The sequence below is a fragment of the Bufo bufo genome, chromosome 11 (genome assembly GCF_905171765.1).
Source record: "Bufo bufo chromosome 11, aBufBuf1.1, whole genome shotgun sequence".
In the NCBI taxonomy this organism is placed as follows: Eukaryota; Metazoa; Chordata; class Amphibia; order Anura; family Bufonidae; genus Bufo; species Bufo bufo.
The window spans coordinates 72,894,943-72,915,780 of NC_053399.1; the positions used below are offsets into that span (position 1 = coordinate 72,894,943).

The following is a 20,838-nucleotide window of genomic DNA, read 5'->3' on the forward strand; positions in this document are numbered from 1 at the left end:
ATACTCAGAACTTTCTTAACTATGATAGCCCTCATTGCCTTCATCTGCCAGCTCTCATTGCCATTACACCTACGCAGTGGCGTAACTAGAGTGTTATGGGCCCCAGTGCAAACTTTGTATCGGGGCCCCCCTACCCCCCGATTTTTATAAAGAAGCGGCAGATTTTCTTACTAATGGCTTTCCCGTGTGGCTAGTCCGCTGCGTGAATGAGGGCCAAGCCCCATTCCGGACAGCAGAGACACGGAGCAGTAACACGATTGATAATGCTCCGTGCCTCTCTGTGACCTTTTTACTAAAAAATCACAGGGAGATAAAGTGGTCACCGTGATTTTGTAGCAAAACGATCATAGAGAGGCATGGAGCATTATCAATCATGTTACTGCTCGGTGTCTCTGCTGTCCGGAGCGGGGCTTGGCTCTCTTTCACACAGCAGATTAGCCACACGGGATCCGCTCGTGTGAAAGAGCCCAATGCATGGCTACACTCACCCAATCCTAATAAAATCTGGTCCTACCTCATCCAGGGTGTCGCTGGCGTCGGTGTGATGTCCGCTGGATCCAGAACAAGGTCCCTGTGGTGATAGAAAAAAAAAGAATAATCACATAAGGAAGGGATGGTGACTACCCCTGTGAAACTACCAGCTGGGGGCGCTCTGCTGGCCTGGTAGACTGAGCTATGCCAATGTATAGCAGGGTAATTTAGGACATTTCCCCTAAGTGCTACCACACAGTACTAATGTCCACATTGTGGCCCCTCACAGTAGTAATGCCCATCTTGTGGCCTTTCACAGTAATTAAGCCCACCTTGTGGTCCCTTCACAAAAGTTATGTCCTTCTTGTGGCCCCTCACAGCAGTTATGCCCACCTTTGTTCCTGTCACAGTAGTTATGCCCAGATATGTGCCCCTCACAGTAGTTATGCCAAATATGTGCCCCCTAACAGTAGTTATGCCAAATATATGCCCCCTCACGGTATTTATGCCAGATATGTGCCCCTCACAGTGGATATGCCCAGATATGTGCCCCTCACAGTGGATATGCCCAGATATGTGCCCGCTCACAGTGGTTATGCCCAGATATGTGCCCACTCACAGTAGTTATGCCCAGATATGTGCCCCTCACAGTGGATATGGCCAGATATGTTCCCCCTCACAGTAGTTATGCCAGACTATGTGCCCCTCACAGTAGTTATGACCAGATATGTGCCCCCTACAGTGGTTATGCCATATTATGTGCCCCTCACATTAAATATGCCCACATATGTGCCCCTCACAGTGGTTATGCCAGATTATGTGCCCCCCTCACAGTAGTTATGCCTTTATATGTGCCATCTCATAGTTATGCCTTTATATGTGCCCCCCTACAGTGGTTATGCCAGATTATGTGCCCCTCACATTAGATATGCCCACATATGTGCCCCTCACAGTGGTTATGCCAGATTATGTGCCCCCCTCACAGTAGTTATGGCAGATTAGGTGCCCCCTCAGTAGAGATGCCCACTTTTGTGCCCCCTCACTCTAGTTGTGCCCATCAACCCCCCCCCCCCTTCCCCTTTGCCCCCAGTCTGCAGTGTTAGGAAAATAAAAAAAAAACACATACTTACCCTCTTCCCTGATGTTGCGCTGCCACACTGACATCGCACTGCTGGCTGTACTAAAGGCAGTTTCCCGGGTCTTCAGAGCTCCTCCCACAGCCAGCAGCCCGATGTGCGGCCAGCAGAGGGAGCGCTAGAGCTCCTGCTTCACTGATGATCTGGAGACAGCCCGGCAGTGACAAGAACTGCCGGGCCGAGTGTATGTGAGTGAGTGCGCGCGTCCTCCCTCTTCCTCCCACCCCCTCTGCGCAAACCTCCCCCACCTTGCCTCATATTAAACATGTAATGGAGCGCCCTGACGGGGCCCGGCATTGTCACTGTACTTCATGCCGGGCCCCTTCACAGCGCTTCATTACATGTTAGTACAGCGGGCCCCCTCCCCCCGCCGGGCCCGGTCGCAGTCGCACTCCCTGCGACCGCGATCGTTACGCCCCTGCACCTACGGCACAAACATCACAACACCAGTCACCGCTGCATCCGCCGCCCACTTACTATCACCGGCTACACAGCAGCGTATCCAACCATCGGGACCGCCCCTCTGCCACGCCCCTCTCGCCGCCCAGCTGTCCACGCTCCCACCCCTACCTACTAAACACATGTCGCACCGGCGAGCTGTGGGGGCCGCCCCCGTCCCTACAGGCCATAGACACACTTCAGCCGCGATACCTACCCCCTCCCCAGCATGGTACCCCAACCATCCATCCAATAGTCCGTACACCCCGGCCACGCCCTCAGCAACACCCCTCGCTCCGCCCATGGCCCACATTCCCGCCCCCACAACCGGCAACAGAGACGCCCCAGCCACGCCTCCTTCACCCCATCACTGCACCGCAACCACATACCTGTTCACTTAACAAACACGCCACAGTCACACCTCCACCCGCCCATCACTGCACCACAACCATAGACCCATTCACTCAGGATCGGCCCTCCACCACGCCCCTCACTCCGCCCATTGCGCACAGTCCCGCCCCGGCACACACAGCCCTTATCCCCTTATCCACCAGCAGACATAACCGCCCGACCGTTTGACCGGACCGCATACACGCCCCGGCCACGCCCCCCTCCCCCGCCCTCATAACCCCTGGATTAAGCGCACTTCTGCACACCGCAGGCTGCACGTGCAGAAGTGCTAACACAGGAGGACACTCATCGGCCGTATCATTAAGGTAATTACTACCATCCCTACATGCCCATTATTCATCCTAGACATACAATCATTGCCTATTGCCACATGCCCGGATTTATGCTCAACACTACTTACTATTACATTCTCCACAAGAATCACTCAATTATGCCCCCCAGCAAACAGCACCCACCAGAATTACCAAATCCACTATCAGGCCCAGTTTAACCAGTGGACTAATATCCACCCATTAACCCTCGATTGAACATATACTGACTTACTAAACCTCATGCTGATGCTTTTTTATATAACGTCACCCAACTAAACATCACTTCATCATCATCTACCACAGCAGTGCGGACCGCCATACCCCCTAAAAGGGATCTCCAACAAGAGTGACCCCCATTAAGCCTACGGTGACAAGGATACAGGTACCAACAATGCACCACCCGTCTAAGTTACCTATACACAGTATCTCTTGACGACTGATAGTTACTGTCTGTATATCCAAGGGATGACAGCACCCTCTGACAAAACTGTACATACTTATTCATTACTTATTCATCATTTTTTTATTTACCGATCTTTATCAGTATTATCACTAATACGTTTTATTTATATATATATATATATATATATATATATATATATCCCTGGCCTAATCCAGACCGAACAACCAAATTGAACTACGTATAACTACCTACTATCATGTACACATATACCTGCTCACACTTGTGAAATCTCTCACAACCCACACTCCTTCCAATAGATAAAACATTTATACTTACTTTCTCATACACACAGACATTTTTACACAATGTCCATTACCATATAATTTATTTAATTATTATTATTATTATATACGTTCTATTTTATATACGCATATATATATATACGTATGCATATATTTTTTCTTAACCTAAACTTTTTAGGCTACTTTCACACTAGCGTTCGGGTGTCCGCTCGAGCGCTCCGTTTGAAGGGGCTCACGAGCGGCCCCGAACGCATCCGTCTGGCCCCAATGCATTCTCAGTGGAGGCGGATCCACTGAGAATGCATCCGCCTGCCAGCGTTCAGCCTCCGCTCCGCTCAGTGAGCGGACACCTGAACGCTGCTTGCAGCGTTCGGGTGTCCGCCTGGCCGTGCGGAGGCGAGCGGATCCGTCCAGACTTACAATGTAAAAGTCAATGGGGACGGATCCGCTTGAAGATGACACCATATGGCTCAATCTTCAAGCGCATCCGTTCCCCATTGACTTACAATGTAAAGTCTGAACGGATACGCTCAGGCTACTTTCATACTTAGAAAATTTTCTAAGTTTTAATGCAGATGGATCCGTTCTGAACGGATGCGAACGTCTGCATTATCGGAGCATATCCGTCTGATGAAACATCAGACGGATCCGCTCCGAACGCTAGTGTGAAAGTAGCCTTACCCATGGATTCTTCCATTTGTACATATATTATATTATCGAATTTTGTGTTGTTCTTTTAGACTTGATAAAGGGGTCTGCGTACCCCGAAACGCGTCGTCTTTGCTAAACAAAAAATAAAAAATACTTCGTATCCTCAACTGGGTTGTGAATTGCGCCTTAACTGAAGATGAACTGGGAACACCAGCAGAGAACTCCAGAAGAAACTATAAACGGCAAGGGCTATAGTGAGAGGCAGGTATAAATAGCATCACTAACTAATAAGGGTAGGAGCAGATAACAACATATCTTGTCCACCACCACCTATGAGCGCCTTCTCCCCTTTTTCTTTGGCCATTTAATCATCTTCAGTTAAGTCCTCCTTCCTTCCCTTCTGTTGTTTGTACTGGCTAGGCCTTAGGTAGACGCTGGTTCCTTCATCTTGTGCAAGGAACCGGTTGTTTTTTCGCCTGCTCCCTAGCTGAGGGTTTGTGTCAGTTGCAGAAGGGCTTAGGTTCGAGTGCATGAACACTTCTACAATCGAGATTTGTTCATGTTGGTAGCATTCAGTGAAAGGCTCAGGGATTGTCAGGAGGTGACCTTTTCCTGTTCCCCAGCTGTGGGGGCCTAGCCTGCAGTTTTGTTTTATTTTGTTGTGTTTGGTTTGCTTCCCTTCCCTCACCTTCCATGACACTTCCTCTCATGCTCTCTGAACTTGCTAGCCCTTACAGAAACCTGGCTTCAACCCTCTGACACTGCTTCCCCTAATGCCCTATCCTATGGTGGACTTCACTTCTCCCATACCCCCAAACCTGATGACAGGCACGGTGGAGGAGTAGGCATACTACTTTCTCCACAGTGCACATTTCAGGTCATTCTTCCTGTATCCTCTCTCACATTCCCCTCTTTTGAGGTTCACACCATTAGACTCTTCCATCCATTCCCCCTGAGAGTTGCAGTTGTCTATCGTCCCCCAGGCTCCCCCCACCAATTTATGGATCACTTTGCAGCTTGGCTTCCTCACCTCCTATCTTCTGAATCTCTTATTATGGGTGATTTTAATACCCCCATTGCCCGGAATACTAAGTCAATTCACAACTTCTCCACCTTCAAACGTGCCTTAAAAACACATCTTTTCAGGCAGGCTTATCAAGCTACCTAAAATGACTTTTCCCAGACTAAACCTCTCCCCCACCAACTCCTCTGGCCTAAACTCGTTCCTCTAGTAGTCCCAAACCCGAAGCAGATCGGCCGGCACCACTTCTGTCTGTTCAATAATGGCTCAAATCCTACTTATCACAATCAACTACCTTATGTGTCAACCCCAATTCCTCATAGATTGTAAGCTCTTGCGAGCAGGGCCCTGACTCCTAATGTTTCAGTTGCATATTAGCCAGTTATTTTTGTTTTGTACATGAACCCTATGAATTTGTAAAGCGCTGCGGAATATGGTGGCGCTATATAAATACATTTTTTTATGTATTATTATTATTAATATTATTATAACTGAGACATGGCTGGATAATAGCTATGACTGGGCAGTTAATGTACAGGGTTACAGTCTGTTTAGAAAGGATCGCCAAAAACGGAGAGGGGGAGGGGTCTGCCTGTATGTAAAATCCTGTCTAAAGCCCACAGTCAAGGAAGATATAAGTGAGGGACATGATCATGTGGAGTCACTGTAGGTAGAAATACGTGGAGGCAAAAACAATAATAAATTACTATTAGGCGTTTATTATAAACCACCTAATATACCAGAGTCCACAGAAAATCTGCTACTAAACGATATAGACGAGGCGGATAAACATAATGAGGTGGTTATTATGGGGGACTATAGACTGGGAAACTTGTATTTCTCATAAAGGAAACAGGTTCTTTGCAAGAACCAAAGACAATTACCTTTCCCAACTGGTTCAGGACCCGACTAGAGGGACGGCCATACTGGACTTAGTATTAACCAATAGACCTGACAGAACAACAGATGTGCAGGTTGGGGGACACCTGGGAAATAGTGACCATAAAGTAATACCCTTCCAATTATCATTCAAAAGAGTGTTTCTTCAGGGAGGAACAAAAATACCAAACTTCAAAACAGCAAAATTTACCCAACTAAGAGAGGCCATAGGCCTAACTAACTGGGACAAAGTCCTCAAAAATAAAAATACAGCCACAAAATGGGATATTTTTAAAAGCATCCTAAAATCTAATTGTGAGAAGTACAAACCTTATGGGAATAAAAGGTTAAGTAACAAGAAGAAACCAATGTGGATAAATAGAAATGTAAAGAAGGCAATAAATGACAAAAAGAAAGCATTTAAATCACTAAAACAGGAGGGTAGTGAGGAAGCACTGAAAAACTATAAGGAAAAAAATTGAACAGAGACCGAGAGATTAATTGCCAAAGAGAGCAAAACTAACCCTAAAATCTTCTTCAATAATATAAATGGTAAAAGGTAGAAATCTGAAGGTGTCGGCCCTCTACAGAGTAATGAGGGGGGAGTTGCAGAGAGCGATGAGGTGAAAGCAAAGCTATTAAGTATTTTTTTCACCACTGTATTAACTGAAGAAAATAAACTGTCAGATGAAATGCAAAATGTAAAAGTAAATTCCCCATTAAAAGTGCCCTGTCTAACCCAGGAAGAAGTACAGCAGCGTCTTAAAAAGATTAAAATAGACAAATCACCAGGACCAGATGGCATACACCCCGGTATCCTAAGAGAATTAAGTAATGTCATAGCCAGACCCTTATTTCTGATATTTAAGGACTCAATACTGACAGGGAGTGTTCCACAGGATTGGTGCATAGCAAATGTGGTGCCAATATTCAAAAAGGATTCAAAAACAGAGCCCTGAAATTATAGGCCGGTAAGTTTAATATCTGTCGTGGGTAAACTGTTTGAAGGTTTTCTAAGAGATGCTATCTTGGAGCACCTCAATAAAAATAAGCAAATAACGCCATATCATCATGGCTTCATGAGGGATCGGTCATGTCAAACTAATTTAATCAGTTTCTACGATTAGGTAAGTTCTAGACTTGACATCGGCGAATCAATGGATGTCGTATATCTGGACTTCTCCAAAGCATTTCACAGTGTACCGCATAAAAGGTTAGTATATAAAATGAGAATGCTCGGACTGGGAGAAAATGTCTGTATGTGGGTAAGTAACTGGCTCAATGATAGAAAAGAGAGGGTGGTTATTAATGGTACACACTCAGATTGGGTCACTGTCACTAGCGGAGTACCTCAGGGGTCAGTATTGGGCCCTATTCTCTTCAATATATTTATTAATGATCTTGTAGAAGGCTTCCACAGTAAAATATCAATTTTTTGCAGATGACACTAAACTGTGTAAAGTAATTAACACTGAAGAGGACAGTATACTACTACAGAGGGATCTGGATAGATTAGAGGCTTGGTGTCACGCCACCCCGGAAGGAGAGAGGGAGAGCGTGCACCCACTAGTCTGCCACCCACGCCCCTGTCCCTGCCTACTTGCACTTACCCATCCTAGGCGACGGAACACAACTGGGCGGCGATCCCTAACTTGAGTAAGTACGGGAGGGACAGAGAAAAGCAGAGACAGGCAACGGGCGGCGTGCGGCAACAGAAGCGTACAGCAGTCGAGAAGGGTCAACAAACTAGCAAAGGTCATAACGAGAGGTCACGTCAAACTACGAGAGAGATGCAAAGACAATATCAATAACAAGCCGGAGGTCAAACCTGGAGGTCGCGTCCGAGTACAAGGGAGAAGCAGGAGCGTGGTCAAATAACTAGCCATCGGTCAAATTCAAGAGCAATGGAGCAGAGTATCAAGAGCCTATATAAACAATATCACAGCCAACCTGTGGCCAGCAGGTTGCCTGCTTATATTCTGAGGGGCTAAAGTCATGTGACGTGGCCAGCGCCACATGACCTGTCCCAGGACTGATAGCTGAGTACCGAGTGTCCGGCTCAGCGCTCAGCCCACACAGGTATCCTGGCAACAGAGGACGCCGGCCGCACATAGGAGGAGTGTGCAGCCGGGCGCACTCTGCCGTCTGTTGCCATGGCAGCGGAGACGCCGAGCGGCTCCCCGCTCTGCGCAGAGGGCGCCTCCTGCAGCTGCCGGAGAGGACCAGGATGTTGGCAGCGCAAGGGGAAGGACGCGCGTAGCCGGCAGAGAAGTGGCAGATGAGGTTTAATACTGACAAATGTAAGGTTATTCCCATGGGTAGGAATAATAAAAGTTACCCGTACATACTAAATGGTAAAACACTGGGTAACACTGACATGGAAAAGGACATAGGAATTTTAGTGAACAGCAAACCAAGCTGTAAAAACCAGTGTCAGGTGCAGTGGCGTAACTACCGGGGAAGCTCCCGGCGCCCCGGCAGCGTGTGTGACAGTTTATTTTCAAATTAGTTAAATATCAATTCTTGTCTTAATGTTCAGGGCCCCTTCACAGCAGCGGGGGCTGACCAGGCCCCCTCGCTAATGTGATCTAAGGAGGGCATTATAGTGGGCTTTATTACTCCCCCATGGTATGACCCCCTAGTAGCAGCACCAGCCTCTCTCTGCTCTGCTATTCCTCTGCCCCTTCTCCAAATCCTTATTATGAAATCTTTCTCATTAGGATAAAGCACAACATCAGCTCCGCCGAGCCCCCCAGCCAAAGTGTGGAAGTGGTGTCCGAGATCCCAAGGGTCAAGTAACTGTAAGTTTTCATATGAAATATGTTTATGTTATACACATATAATCTACACTGTGCCACACAATATACAGTATACCGCTACACTGTGCCCCACAATATACAGTATACCGCTACACTGTGCCACACAATATACAGTACACCGCTACACTGTGCCCCACAATATACAGTATACCGCTACACTGTGCCAAAGGAGTGGGGTTTACACAGGAGGAGGGAGGTGCGAAGCGCGCTGGGGGGGCCCTTACAAATATTTGCTGTGGGGCCCAGTCACTTCTAGTTACGCCCCTGGTCAGGTGGCTGCTGCCAAGGCCAATAAGATAATGGAGGAAAGAAGGTTTGTACACAAACATAGAAAAGGATTCTTTACCGTAAGAGCAGTGAGACTATGGAACTCTCTGCCGGAGGAGGCGGTGATGGCAAGTCCACTAAAAGAGTTCAAGAGGGGCCTGGATGTATTTCTGGAGTGTAATATTACAGGCTATAGCTTCTAGAAACGGGTCATTAATCCAGGGAGTTATCTAATTGCCTGAATGAAGTCAGGAAAACATTTTTTTTTCCCTTAGGCCATTCTGTTTTTTGTGGTCCGCAAACCGCAGATACACAAAAAAACGGAAGCCGCCCGTGTGCGGAATAGTCGGCCCATTGTAGAAATGCCTATTCTTGTCCGCAAAACGGAACGGAGCAACGGATGCGGACAGCACACGGAGTGCTGTCCGCATCTTTTGCGTCCCCATTGAAGTGAATGGGTCCGCACCCGAGGCGCAAAAACTGCGGCTCGGATGCAGACCCGAGCAACGGTCGTGTGCATGAGGCCTTAAGTGGTGAAAATTGGCTTCTACCTCACAGGGGTTTTAATGCCTTCCTCTGGATCAACTTGCAGGATGACAGGCTGAACTGGATGGACAAATGTGTTTTTATATACTATGTTACTATGTAGGCATGAAAATCAATGTAGTCAATAGGTGCCAAATCCATTTTTTTCTGTAATAAAAAAAAATGATCAGGCACCATTGACTTAGGCTACTTTCACACTTGCATTTTTTTCTAATCCGGCAGGGCTCAGCAAAAACGCTTCCGTCATGATAATACAACCATCTGCATCTGTTATGAACGGATCTGGTTGTATTATCTTTAACATTGCCAAGACGGATCCATCAAAAGCACCATTGAAAGTCAATGAGTGACGGAGAAAACTGATTCGTCCCCACTGACTTGCATTGTGGGTCAAGCCGGATCCGTTTTGCTCCGCATCCCATGCCGGACAGAAAACCACTGCATGCTGCAGTTTGCTCTCCGGTATGGAAATGCAACCAAACAGAACGGAATGCATTTTGGAGCACTCCATTCTGTTCAGTTCCGTTTTGTCCCCATTGACAATAAATGGGGACAAAACAGAAGCATTTTTATCCGGTATTGAGATCCTCTGGCGGATCTCAATACCGTAAAATGTAAACGCAGGCGTGAAAGAAGCCTAAAACTAAAATTATTTCGCCCTCTCCACCACACCAACACTGAGTGTCTGAAGATTAAAGGGGTTATCCAATATCATAAACTGCCTCCCCATGTGCTGGGCCCCTCACAGGGAATATACTTAGCTGATGCTGCTTCTCCCCATGTGCCTATGCAGTGGCGTGCCTAGGGTGTTTTGCACCCAGGGCGGGTCCTTTTTCTGGCACCCCCTCAATACTTTAAAAATATTGTACCCCCTCACAGTAGTATTGCTCTCATTCTATAACCTTCACAGTAGTTTTGAACAGATGTGAGCCCCTTCACAGTAGTTATGCCCACATTGTGCCCCCCTCATAGTAGTTATGCCCACATTGTGCCCCCTCACAGTAGTTATGCCCTCTCTGTGCCCCCTTCACAGTTGTAATGCCATATTTGTGCCCCTTTACAGTAATAATCCCCATTGTGCCCCCTTCATAGTAATAATCCCCATTGTGCCCCCTTTAAAGTAACAATGACCATTGTGCCCCTTTAATAGTAGTAATGCCCTCTGTGCCCCCTCTATAGAAGAAATCCCCATTGTGCCCCTTCACAGTAATAATGCCCTCTGTGCCCCCTTCACAGTAATAATGTCCACTGTGCCCCCTTCACAGTAATAATTCCCATTGTGCCCCCTTCACAGCAATAATGCCCATTGTGCCCCTTTAATAGTAATAATGCCCTCTATGCCCCCTCTATAGTAGAAATCCCCATTGTGCACCCTTCACAGTAATAATGCCCACTGTGCCCCCTTCACAGTAATATTGCCCACTGTGCCCCTTCACAGTAATAATGCCCACTGTGCCCCCTTCACAGTAATAATGCCCACTGTGCCCACTTCACAGTAATAATGCCCACTGTGCCCCCTTCACAGTAATAATTCCCTTTGACTCTGTGCCCCCTCCATAGTAATAATGCTCTCTGTGACCCCTCCATAGTAATAAAGTCCTCTGTGCCCCCTCTGTATTAAAAAAACCCAGTAACTACTCGCCTTGTCCTGTTCCTGAAGCTCACATATCTCTCTTCCCTGCAGGCACAGATCGCTCTGCAGCATTGTGTGGGTGGAGCTTATGCAGATTTCTGTGATGCAGGCTCCGCCCACACAGGCTGGCAGCGGGATCTGTGCCTGCAGGATGAATGGTGGAGCGGGGAGAAGTCTTCCTGCTTTACCATTCAGTGCGCCGCCGGCCTGAAGGAGGGGAAGAGCGTGGGGAGCTGAGCGGTGAGTGACAGGACCCAGCTCCCTGCGCTCCACCAATGAGCGCTTCCATCTGTATTGATGGAAATCTGTATTCAGCATCTATATTGATGGAAGCGCTCATTGCTTCTAGCACCCCCCTGAGAGCCGGAACCCGGGGCGGACCGCCCCCCACTTAGTATGTCACTGCACCGATGAAAACATTCGGTGTCGGGGGGAGCAGAAAATGGCAGGCGGGGAAGAGGCTCCCTAGCATCACTCGGGATGCTAGGGAGGCTCGTTCCCGCCTGCCATTGGCTGCTCCCTCAACACCAGATGTTTTGACTGGCGCACGGGAAGAAGCAGCAGCGGCGGTTCGGGGATCAGAAGCGGCGCAGGGAGCGGGGAAAGTATAGTCAATGTGAGGGGCCCGACACATGGGGGGGGCAGTTTATGATATTTGATACTGTAACGGATCCTCTTCCGTTAATGGACGCTTCCTAGCTTGCGCCGAGGACCACAAGCACCGCACTGGACACCACAAGCACCGCAGACTCCACAACCGCCGTAGCTTAACTGGAGCCGCGTCGTCTTCCTTCCACCCTGAATGAACCTCCAGCATTCAGGACCGTGTGGGAAAGATCTCTCCTCCAGGGAATATGCAGAGCATAGCAATCCCCAGCGTGATACAGCAATTCCCTCCAATAACGACACAAGGCTGCGTTTTGAAGGGTCAGAAAAACATGAACTGAACTGATTATTGAGGGCTACCCGCCCGTATTTATGCAGGTCCCCACAATGCATCATGGTTTCCTCCTCTCTGCCCTGGAGACACCCGAAGAGCAATTCAATTATCTCCCAGGACAAAGGGAAACCACCAATACACATGTGGGAACAATAGGACAGGAATCACCACCCGAATACACAAAATCCTCCCTTCTGTCTGGGATATAATTATGGATTAACATAACTATCACAGACAGTAAAAATACAGTTTTTAAACATACACTGTAACTTTAAAACCATACATTCCATCTCCATAAAAAATACATATTTAAACTCAGCATACATCAAACATAAACACTTCCAAAAATCACACAAATCCCTCCAGCGGATCAAAAGTTTAGTGGAAGTCCGTTATGACCGACCGCAAGCACAATTTCCTGCCCAAAACAGTTCCATAGATTTGGGCTGTGCGGTCGGTCAATTTCATCTTCGAACGGGACTTAGTCTCTGGAGCTGAAAGTTCAGTATGGAAGAAGGTAAGGGTCAGCGGCGCCATAGTCGTAGGGCAGGAGGCTAGCCATAAGTCCTCTACAATGCCCAGTGGCAAATGGCAGTTTGTCACAGATACATGCTACATTGATGGTAAAACACGTGTTGTACAGTTTTGTGCTTATTCCATTCCCCCCCAAATGTATTTGCGTCAAAATGGGAAAGAAAATGATGTCGTTGCCGGTAGCTGCTTCGAGGTTTGCAGCAGCTGCAGTTCTGCTAGGAGGCACAGCAAGCCTCAGCTCCTCAATGCTCACTCCCTGGCTGACAGCTTTCCTTGCCTGTCCCATTTCTACACACACAATTCTTCTTCTTTGCAATTCTATCCCTTCCTGTCACAGATGTAGTAGGGGAGAACACCAAAAGACAAGGAGGAAGGGGACAGACACTAGGCCTCACTGCTAGGGAAGGAAAAGGGTCACCACCTATAAAACCCTGCTCCTGGCCCTAACTCCTATCTGTATGGGCACCTCTCGATGGTAGACATGCCCATACACAGGAACCTAGAAAACCCTGGTGACCCTCGGATGCCCTAAAGGTAATGACTGGGCAGAGACAACCCGTTCCTTCCCTGGTGAAGGAACCAGCATCTCGCTGAGGCCTAGTAAACAACTGGGGGGGATACAAAACGCAACAAGCGGAACACTTAATTTCTGAGGATGAAGGAGGAACAGGACTTCAAAAAGAAACACACTCCAGCTCTTCCAAAACTAAATGAAGCTATCCTGAGTGAGGAGTGATGGGTAAAGTCAAACTAAAATAGGGAGAAGTAAAGGTCACATGATCCACAGCTGTACAGGAGGTGTGGACATACCAGCAACACACAGACAAAGTGAAACCAGAAGAGAAACCAGATCACTCATGTGCAGCCAGTCTTTCAGATCTAACAACTGTCACAGGTGTGACACTTCCCTTCTCTGTCCCTGGTTGTAGACAAAAAAGGAAAGAGAAGGCGCTCATAGGGTGAGTATGTAAACGATTGTTTCTCCTTTCATATGGGAGGTAATATGCTCACCTGTCAGAGTTGCACCAATTGGGTGCAACTACAATGAAGGCTAAGTGCTCATAAGGGTTGGTTGGTGCCGCCGACTTTGTCCAAACACCCTTCGGTGGGTCCCGAACGGGTTAATATGGGAACTGTGGGTTTGGTGGACCAAGAAAGTCCAAGAAAAACGGACAGAGTAACGGGCGCAAATCCACAACCAATGGTAGAAAACAATTTGGTTTATTCCGTTGTCATCCTCAATAAACCAAATTGTTTTCTACCATTGGTTGTGGATTTGCGCCCGTTACTCTGTCCGTTTTTCTTGGACTTTCTTGGTCCACCAAACCAACACTTCTCTGTCCCTGGCAGTACAATACAAGCTTGATTGTGACTTTTCACTGTCCCTGACTCCCTAAGATCATTTTCCTGGCAGACATTGACACCCAACCACCCTCAATCACAGTCCCACAAACAATGACTTTCTGCTTGTTCTACTAGGGCACCTCCCTGCCTGCTGCAGCACTGATTTGCTCATCTAGGCGGTCTGTTGGCCTGGGAGCCAATCAGAGCAAACCTCCCCCCTCTTCCTATCAGGGTCATGTGAGAACCCTTCTTCCTCTGTAGTGATTTTTCTAGCCGACATGTGCAGTAAAATGGCGCTATGTGCTGTTTTACTGGATTTGTGCGAAACAAAACTGAAAAAGTTCGGGTTGGTCTGTCGGCCAAAATTTTGCAAAGTTTGTAACAAACCGGTTTGCTCATCTCTAATACATACAATAAATCTGTCAGATCCAGAATACTACAGAAAGATAAAATATAATTAGTATTTTACCTCAGATTCTGCAAGTTATGTAATCCTGGAGCAAGTTTTTCTAATCCTTCATTGTCTAAAGAACAGGCATGTAGAATGAGTTCTTCTATATTTGTGCAGGTGTCCAGAATAAATGCCAACACTGTGCAGTCTAGAGCCGACATACGAACATTAGAAAAGTGAAGACTTCTGTGTGATTGTAATGATTCCAGCACCAGAGCCTTATTCCGGGATTCATACAGATAGAAAAATGTACTGAGAAGATGCCGCTTGTCCTCACTTTCCATCAGTCTCTGTTCTTCTAGAAAGTTCTTCAGCCAAGTGATTACATCTCTGGAGGCCTGAGTTGCTTGTCTGTCCAGGTATCCAGTTAGCATTGACCTGGTAGAGCCGTCTGATAGACCACACTGGAAACGGAGGAACATCTCACCTCGTCCATCAGGATATGATTTGGCATCTTTTAGTGATTTCTGTAACTTCTCAGGAGAATAATCCACATAATGCACCAAGGCAGAGAAGAATTCCTGAACAGTGAGATGTAAGAAGGAATAGGACACAGGTTCCTCCGATTCCATCAGAAAACTCGATAAGAGCTTTGACTTATTGTCCACATGGAAACAGTCCAGATCTCGTTCTTCAAAGATAAGCCTGTGATTCATGACTCCATGTTCTGCCATCCATCCGATGGACTGCAGGATCTTCTGAGCGTCACTTTTGTCCAGGCAGTGATTGAACAGAATGTTGGCAACAAATATCGCAAACAGCTGGGTGACGGTTTTGGGCAATAATGACACCGGCTGATCACTACTTGTTGGCTGGAAGCTCTTGGATAATACTGTACAGATGATCCAGCAGTAGGACGGGAGGTAACAGAAGGTGTACAGGGTGTCATTCTGCTTCACATAATTAAAAGCCTTTTCCGCCAGTTCAGGGTCAAGGAAGAAATTGTCAAAGTACATCCGTCGTTCTTCCGGTAAAAACCCAGTGATTTCTACTATTCTCTTGAAAACGCTACAATCAATTGATGCCAGTCTGGTTGGGCGACTGGTCATTAGGACAGAACAACCATCAAGAAGAGACTTTCTCACCAAACTAACCACAATCTGACCACAAGGTTCGGACTGTTTAGGATTAGAGCACAAGTGACGTGATGTGAAATCCATGTTATGAAGATTTTCATCTAAACCATCAAATATAAAGAGAAGTTTTTCTGGTTCCTGTAAGATGTTACTAAGCTGTACCCTGTAACAGATATGGGTACTGATGATGGATCATGTCCTCCAGACTAACTTTATCCAGTCTGTTGAGTTCTCGGAATTTGAAGAAAAAGACAAAGGAGAATCTTTGATAGAGATCCCCCTTCACCCAGTCATAGACAACCTTCTGCATCAGTGTGGTCTTCCCTACACCAGGCACTCCGCTCACCATTACCATACGTGGCACTTGTTCGGATCGGTGGCACCAGCGGAACAGTTTGTTGGGGGAAATGCGTAGTAATTCATTTTGTTTTCTCTTTAAGTATTCCTCATGTTTTACCCCGGTCTCTATGAGCTCATTCTGAGAGCGTTTTCTGAAGTGATCAGTGGAGACAATGATGAGGTTGACATAACGTGTACAGAATGGAAAACTCTCCTCTCGCTGGTCACATCTTGGAGGTTTGTTCTCTAGAAGTTTCTCAGTTCTTTCACGTAAATGTTTCTTGTGACGGATCTGGAATTCTATAGAAAATAGGAAAATAAAAGGTGAAGATAAGAAGCTCAAACAGAACTAAATATCTTGATGAAGAAATGGCAGATATCTGTACGTTGCTGAATTTTCCACACATTGGAGCGGATTAACTAATAGTGTCTGAAAGTAAGACAGTGTGAACTAAGACCAGACCGTCTGACACTGCTCCAGATTTATCACACAGACTAACACTGGATGATAAATCTGGATAATAACTTTACACAACACCAAGGGCACCACAAACCAGGGAGACGCCAAACCAGGGTTTGCCAAGAGGGGTACAAAGGGTGCTCTATTCACTGTGCACGGTCCAATGAGTACCAGGGAAGATCATAGCCAGAGTGAGTACTAGTACCACCATCACACACACATTCTCACCTTCCGCCCGGGCCACCGCTGCATGTTACTAACTAGAATACTAGGTGTGGTGGTGCTGTACGGTGTAATTTACATGAAATGCAGGCAGCATGTCATAGAGCAGGAGGAGCTGAGCAGATTGGTGTATAGTTTATGGGAAAAGATCCATTAAAACTTGTACTTTATTTATTAAAAGCAGCACTGTCAGCATGATCAACCCTACTAAACCAGACATAGTGCCTGGTAGGGTTGATCATTCTGATAAAAAAATATTTTTTTAGGTATTAATAATGCATACAAATAATTACTTTTATAAATATGCTAATTACTTTGTTGGAACACCGAGGGGTGTGATGTAGCGTCATAAGCACCCCTGGTGCGCTGAACACTGCACCCTGACATTTCCTTGATAGAGCAAGACTCCTTATCTTTCCCTGTCTTCTCCAGCTGAGTACTACCTCCAAATGTCTGCGCCTGTAATACAGCTTTGCTGCTGCTTACCGAGCATTTCATATCCATACCGAACAGGAGCCGATGACCTCATTTAACCCAAAAGCGATCCTCCTCTGTCTCTGTAGCCAGGGACGCCTCTACTTCCGCGTTCAATGATGTCATCAGCACCTGCACTGGTCAGCAAGCAGCAGCAGAGCTATAGCATAAGTGCAGACTTTTGGAGGGTTAATCATGCTCACAGGAGTTGGTTCTATCAGTGATTAACAGTTTTCTTTCCATAAGGAAGAGGTCCTATCGGGGACTGACAGCCTTCCCTCTATGAGGAGAAGCTCCTATCAGTGACTGACAGCCTTCCCTCTATGAGGAGGAGGTCCTATCAGTGACTGACAGCCTTCCCTCTATGAGGAGGAGGTCCTATCAGTGACTGACAGCCTTCCCTCTATGATGAGAAGCTCCTATCAGTGACTGACAGCCTTCCCTCTATGAGGAGGAGGTCCTATCAGTGACTGACAGCCTTCCCTCTATGAGGAGGAGGTCCTATCATGGATTGACAGCCTTCCCTCTATGAGGAGGAGGTCCTATCAGTGACTGACAGCCTTCCCTCTATGAGGAGGAGGTCCTATCAGTGACTGACAGCCTTCCCTCTATGAGGAGGAGGTCCTATCAGGGACTGACAGCCTTTCCTCTATAAGGAGGAGGTCCTATCAGTGACTGACAGCCTTCCCTCTATGAGGAGAAGGTCCTATCAGGGACTGACAGCCTTCCCTCTATGAGGAGGAGGTCCTATCAGGGACTGACAGCCTTCCCTCTATAAAGAGGAGGTCCTATCAGTGACTGACAGCCTTCCCTGTATGAGGAGGAGGTCCTATCAGTAACTGACAGCCTTCCCTGTATGAGGAGGAGGTCCTATCAGTAACTGACAGCCTTCCCTGTATAAGGAGGAGGTCCTATCAGTGACTGACGGCCTTCCCTCTATGAGGAGGAGGTCCCATCAGTGACTGACAGCCTTTCCTCTATAAGGAGGAGGTCCTATCAGGGACTGACAGTCTTCCCTCTATAAAGAGGAGGTCCTATCAGTGACTGACAGCCTTCCCTCTATGAGTAGGAGGTCCTATCAGTGACTGAGAGCCTTCCCTCTATTAGGTGGAGGTCCTATCAGAGATTGACAGCCTTCCCTCTATGAGGAGGAGGTCCTATCAGGGACTGACAGCCTTCCCTCTATGAATAGGAGGTTCTATCAGTGACGGACAGCCTTTCCTCTATAAGGAGGAGGTCCTATCAGTGACTGACAGCCTTCCCTGTATGAGTAGGAGGTCCTATCAGGGACTGACAGCCTTCCCTCTATAAAGAGGAGGTCCTATCAGTGACTGACAGCCTTCCCTCTATTAGGAGGAGGTCCTATCAGAGATTGACAGCCTTCCCTCTATGAGGAGGAGGTCCTATCAGGGACTGACAGTCTTCCCTCTATGAATAGGAGGTTCTATCAATGACTGACAGTCTTCCCTCTATGAGGAGGAGGTCCTATCAGTGACTGACAGCCTTCCCTCTATGAGGAGGAGGTCCTATCAGTGACTGACAGCCTTCCCCCTATGAGGAGGAGGTCCTATCAGTGACTCACAGCCTTCCCTCTATGAGGAGGAGGTCCTATCAGTGACTGACAGCCTTCCCTCTATGAGGAGGAGGTCCTATCAGGGACTCACAGTCTTCCCTCTATGAGGAGGAGGTCCTATCAGTGACTGACAGCCTTCCCTCTATGAGGAGGAGGTCCTATCAGTGACTGACAGCCTTCCCTCTATGAGGAGGAGGTTCTATCAGTGACTGACAGCCTTCCCTCTATGAGGAGGAGGTCCTATCAGTGACTGACAGCCTTCCCTCTATGAGGAGGAGGTCCTATCAGGGACTGACAGCCTTCCCCCTATGAGGAGGAGGTCCTATCAGTGACTCACAGCCTTCCCTCTATGAGGAGGAGGTCCTATCAGTGACTGACAGCCTTCCCTCTATGAGGAGGAGGTCCTATCAGGGACTCACAGTCTTCCCTCTATGAGGAGGAGGTCCTATCAGGGACTGACAGCCTTCCCCCTATGAGGAGGAGGTCCTATCAGTGACTCACAGCCTTCCCTCTATGAGGAGGAGGTCCTATCAGTGACTGACAGCCTTCCCTCTATGAGGAGGAGGTCCTATCAGGGACTCACAGTCTTCCCTCTATGAGGAGGAGGTCCTATCAGTGATTGACAGCCTTCCCTCTATGAGGAGGAGGTCCTATCAGGGACTCACAGTATTCCCCCTATGAGGAGGAGGTCCTATCAGGGACTCACAGTCTTCCCTCTATGAGGAGGAGGTCCTATCAGGGACTCACAGTATTACCCCTATGAGGAGACAGTCCTATCAGTGACTGACAGCCTTCCCTCTATGAGGAGGAGGTTATACAAGTTATACTGAATCGTTACAGAAAACTATATATGAATCTGCTCCGCTCCTCCTGCTCTATAACAACCCGCTGCAGTCCAAACACCATGTTCTATGTGACCGGTGTAATGTAATGTAAACCATGAGCAGTTTTATTATAATAGGTCTATATAAATCTCACTTACCTTTGAGTTGTGGGGACAGTTGGTGTCCATGTTCATCCAGCAGGATTTGCTCCACCAGAGTGTCACCTAATAAGAAATGATATGAGTTGTATATTGGGTTGCTCAACCAGGAGGTAGAGTGGTAAAGGTGCAAACTGCTGAAGACACACCCAGTCTAATTATATCTTTGAATTGTAGTAATTAGCAGGCACTCTTGCAGATGGAGCACGTACCGTTTATTATTAAAAATATATAAAATAGTGTAGTTAATACGATAGTTATAAATACAAGCCTAAAAGGGGAAAAATACAAGAAGACGCACACAAAATACTGAGCTATAGCAACATATAAGTGGGTATGACTTGATTATAGTCTTCAAAATCAAAATAAGTCAATAAATATTAAATTGCAGGCATAATAGCAGTAACAGCGCTAGAGATCAAGGAGCACTGTGATCCTCCAAATCCAAGTAGATCACTAAAACCATATCAGAGATGGAGACATAGCAATGTATGTAGCAGCAACAATAGAAGTCAGAGATTGGTAAGGTATTTTTAGGAAATCCCGAAATAATAACAGTGTGGCCACACTATTTAGATATGTATCCAATGTATTCAGTGCAGTTGCAGAGTTCAAGGAATAATAGAAGGACTTACATACAGGGGTAGATGGATTCTCTGGCCGTTGTACCTAGACGTGGCCTCCCACGTGTTCTTTGGTACTTCACGGCGCTTACCTTATGTGTTTGTGTTCCCCTCCATATGTCTCCTCTGCTGTGTGGGCTGTGTACTTCTGTCCGCCAGTCTCCAACGTCCCGCGTAAACTGAGGTGAGATCTCTGTTTGTAAGAAGCGACGTCAGCGCTTACCTCATCGGGATTCCTTCCACGTGACTTGCAGTGGGGCGGTGTTGAGCGGTGGTATCTGAAGGACGTATAGTAAAGTCCGGTAGTTGTGTGAACGTTGGAGTTAACTCCTTATTTGCTTCTGTGTTCTTAGGAGATTAAAATAGGATCCAAATAACCTTTATCTTGCTTATACGGTAGTAAATTCGCCCCCAGACTTCTCAAACGTGTTTCGGGACCCTCAGTCCCTTCATCAGTGAGTGGGGACTATGTGTTTCTTGCTGGGTTATATATTCTATATCTTTGAATTAGATTTGGTTCACCTGAAACATT

General features: G+C 47.0%; 2 protein-coding genes across 2 annotated transcripts in view; one reads left to right on the top strand and one right to left on the bottom strand.

Moving 5' to 3' along the window:
* Positions 1 to 20,838, top strand: part of LOC120981622 (NACHT, LRR and PYD domains-containing protein 3-like) — a 3,400,916-nt gene that overhangs the window by 1,236,718 nt on the left and 2,143,360 nt on the right. The window contains exon 9 of the mRNA XM_040411191.1: positions 20,202 to 20,210. Coding sequence (XP_040267125.1) covers positions 20,202 to 20,210 — 9 coding nt within the window. The remainder of the gene's footprint in view (positions 1 to 20,201; positions 20,211 to 20,838) is intronic.
* The window catches only part of LOC120981623 (NACHT, LRR and PYD domains-containing protein 12-like), an 840,242-nt gene that overhangs the window by 761,619 nt on the left and 57,785 nt on the right, over positions 1 to 20,838 (bottom strand). The window lies entirely within an intron of this gene.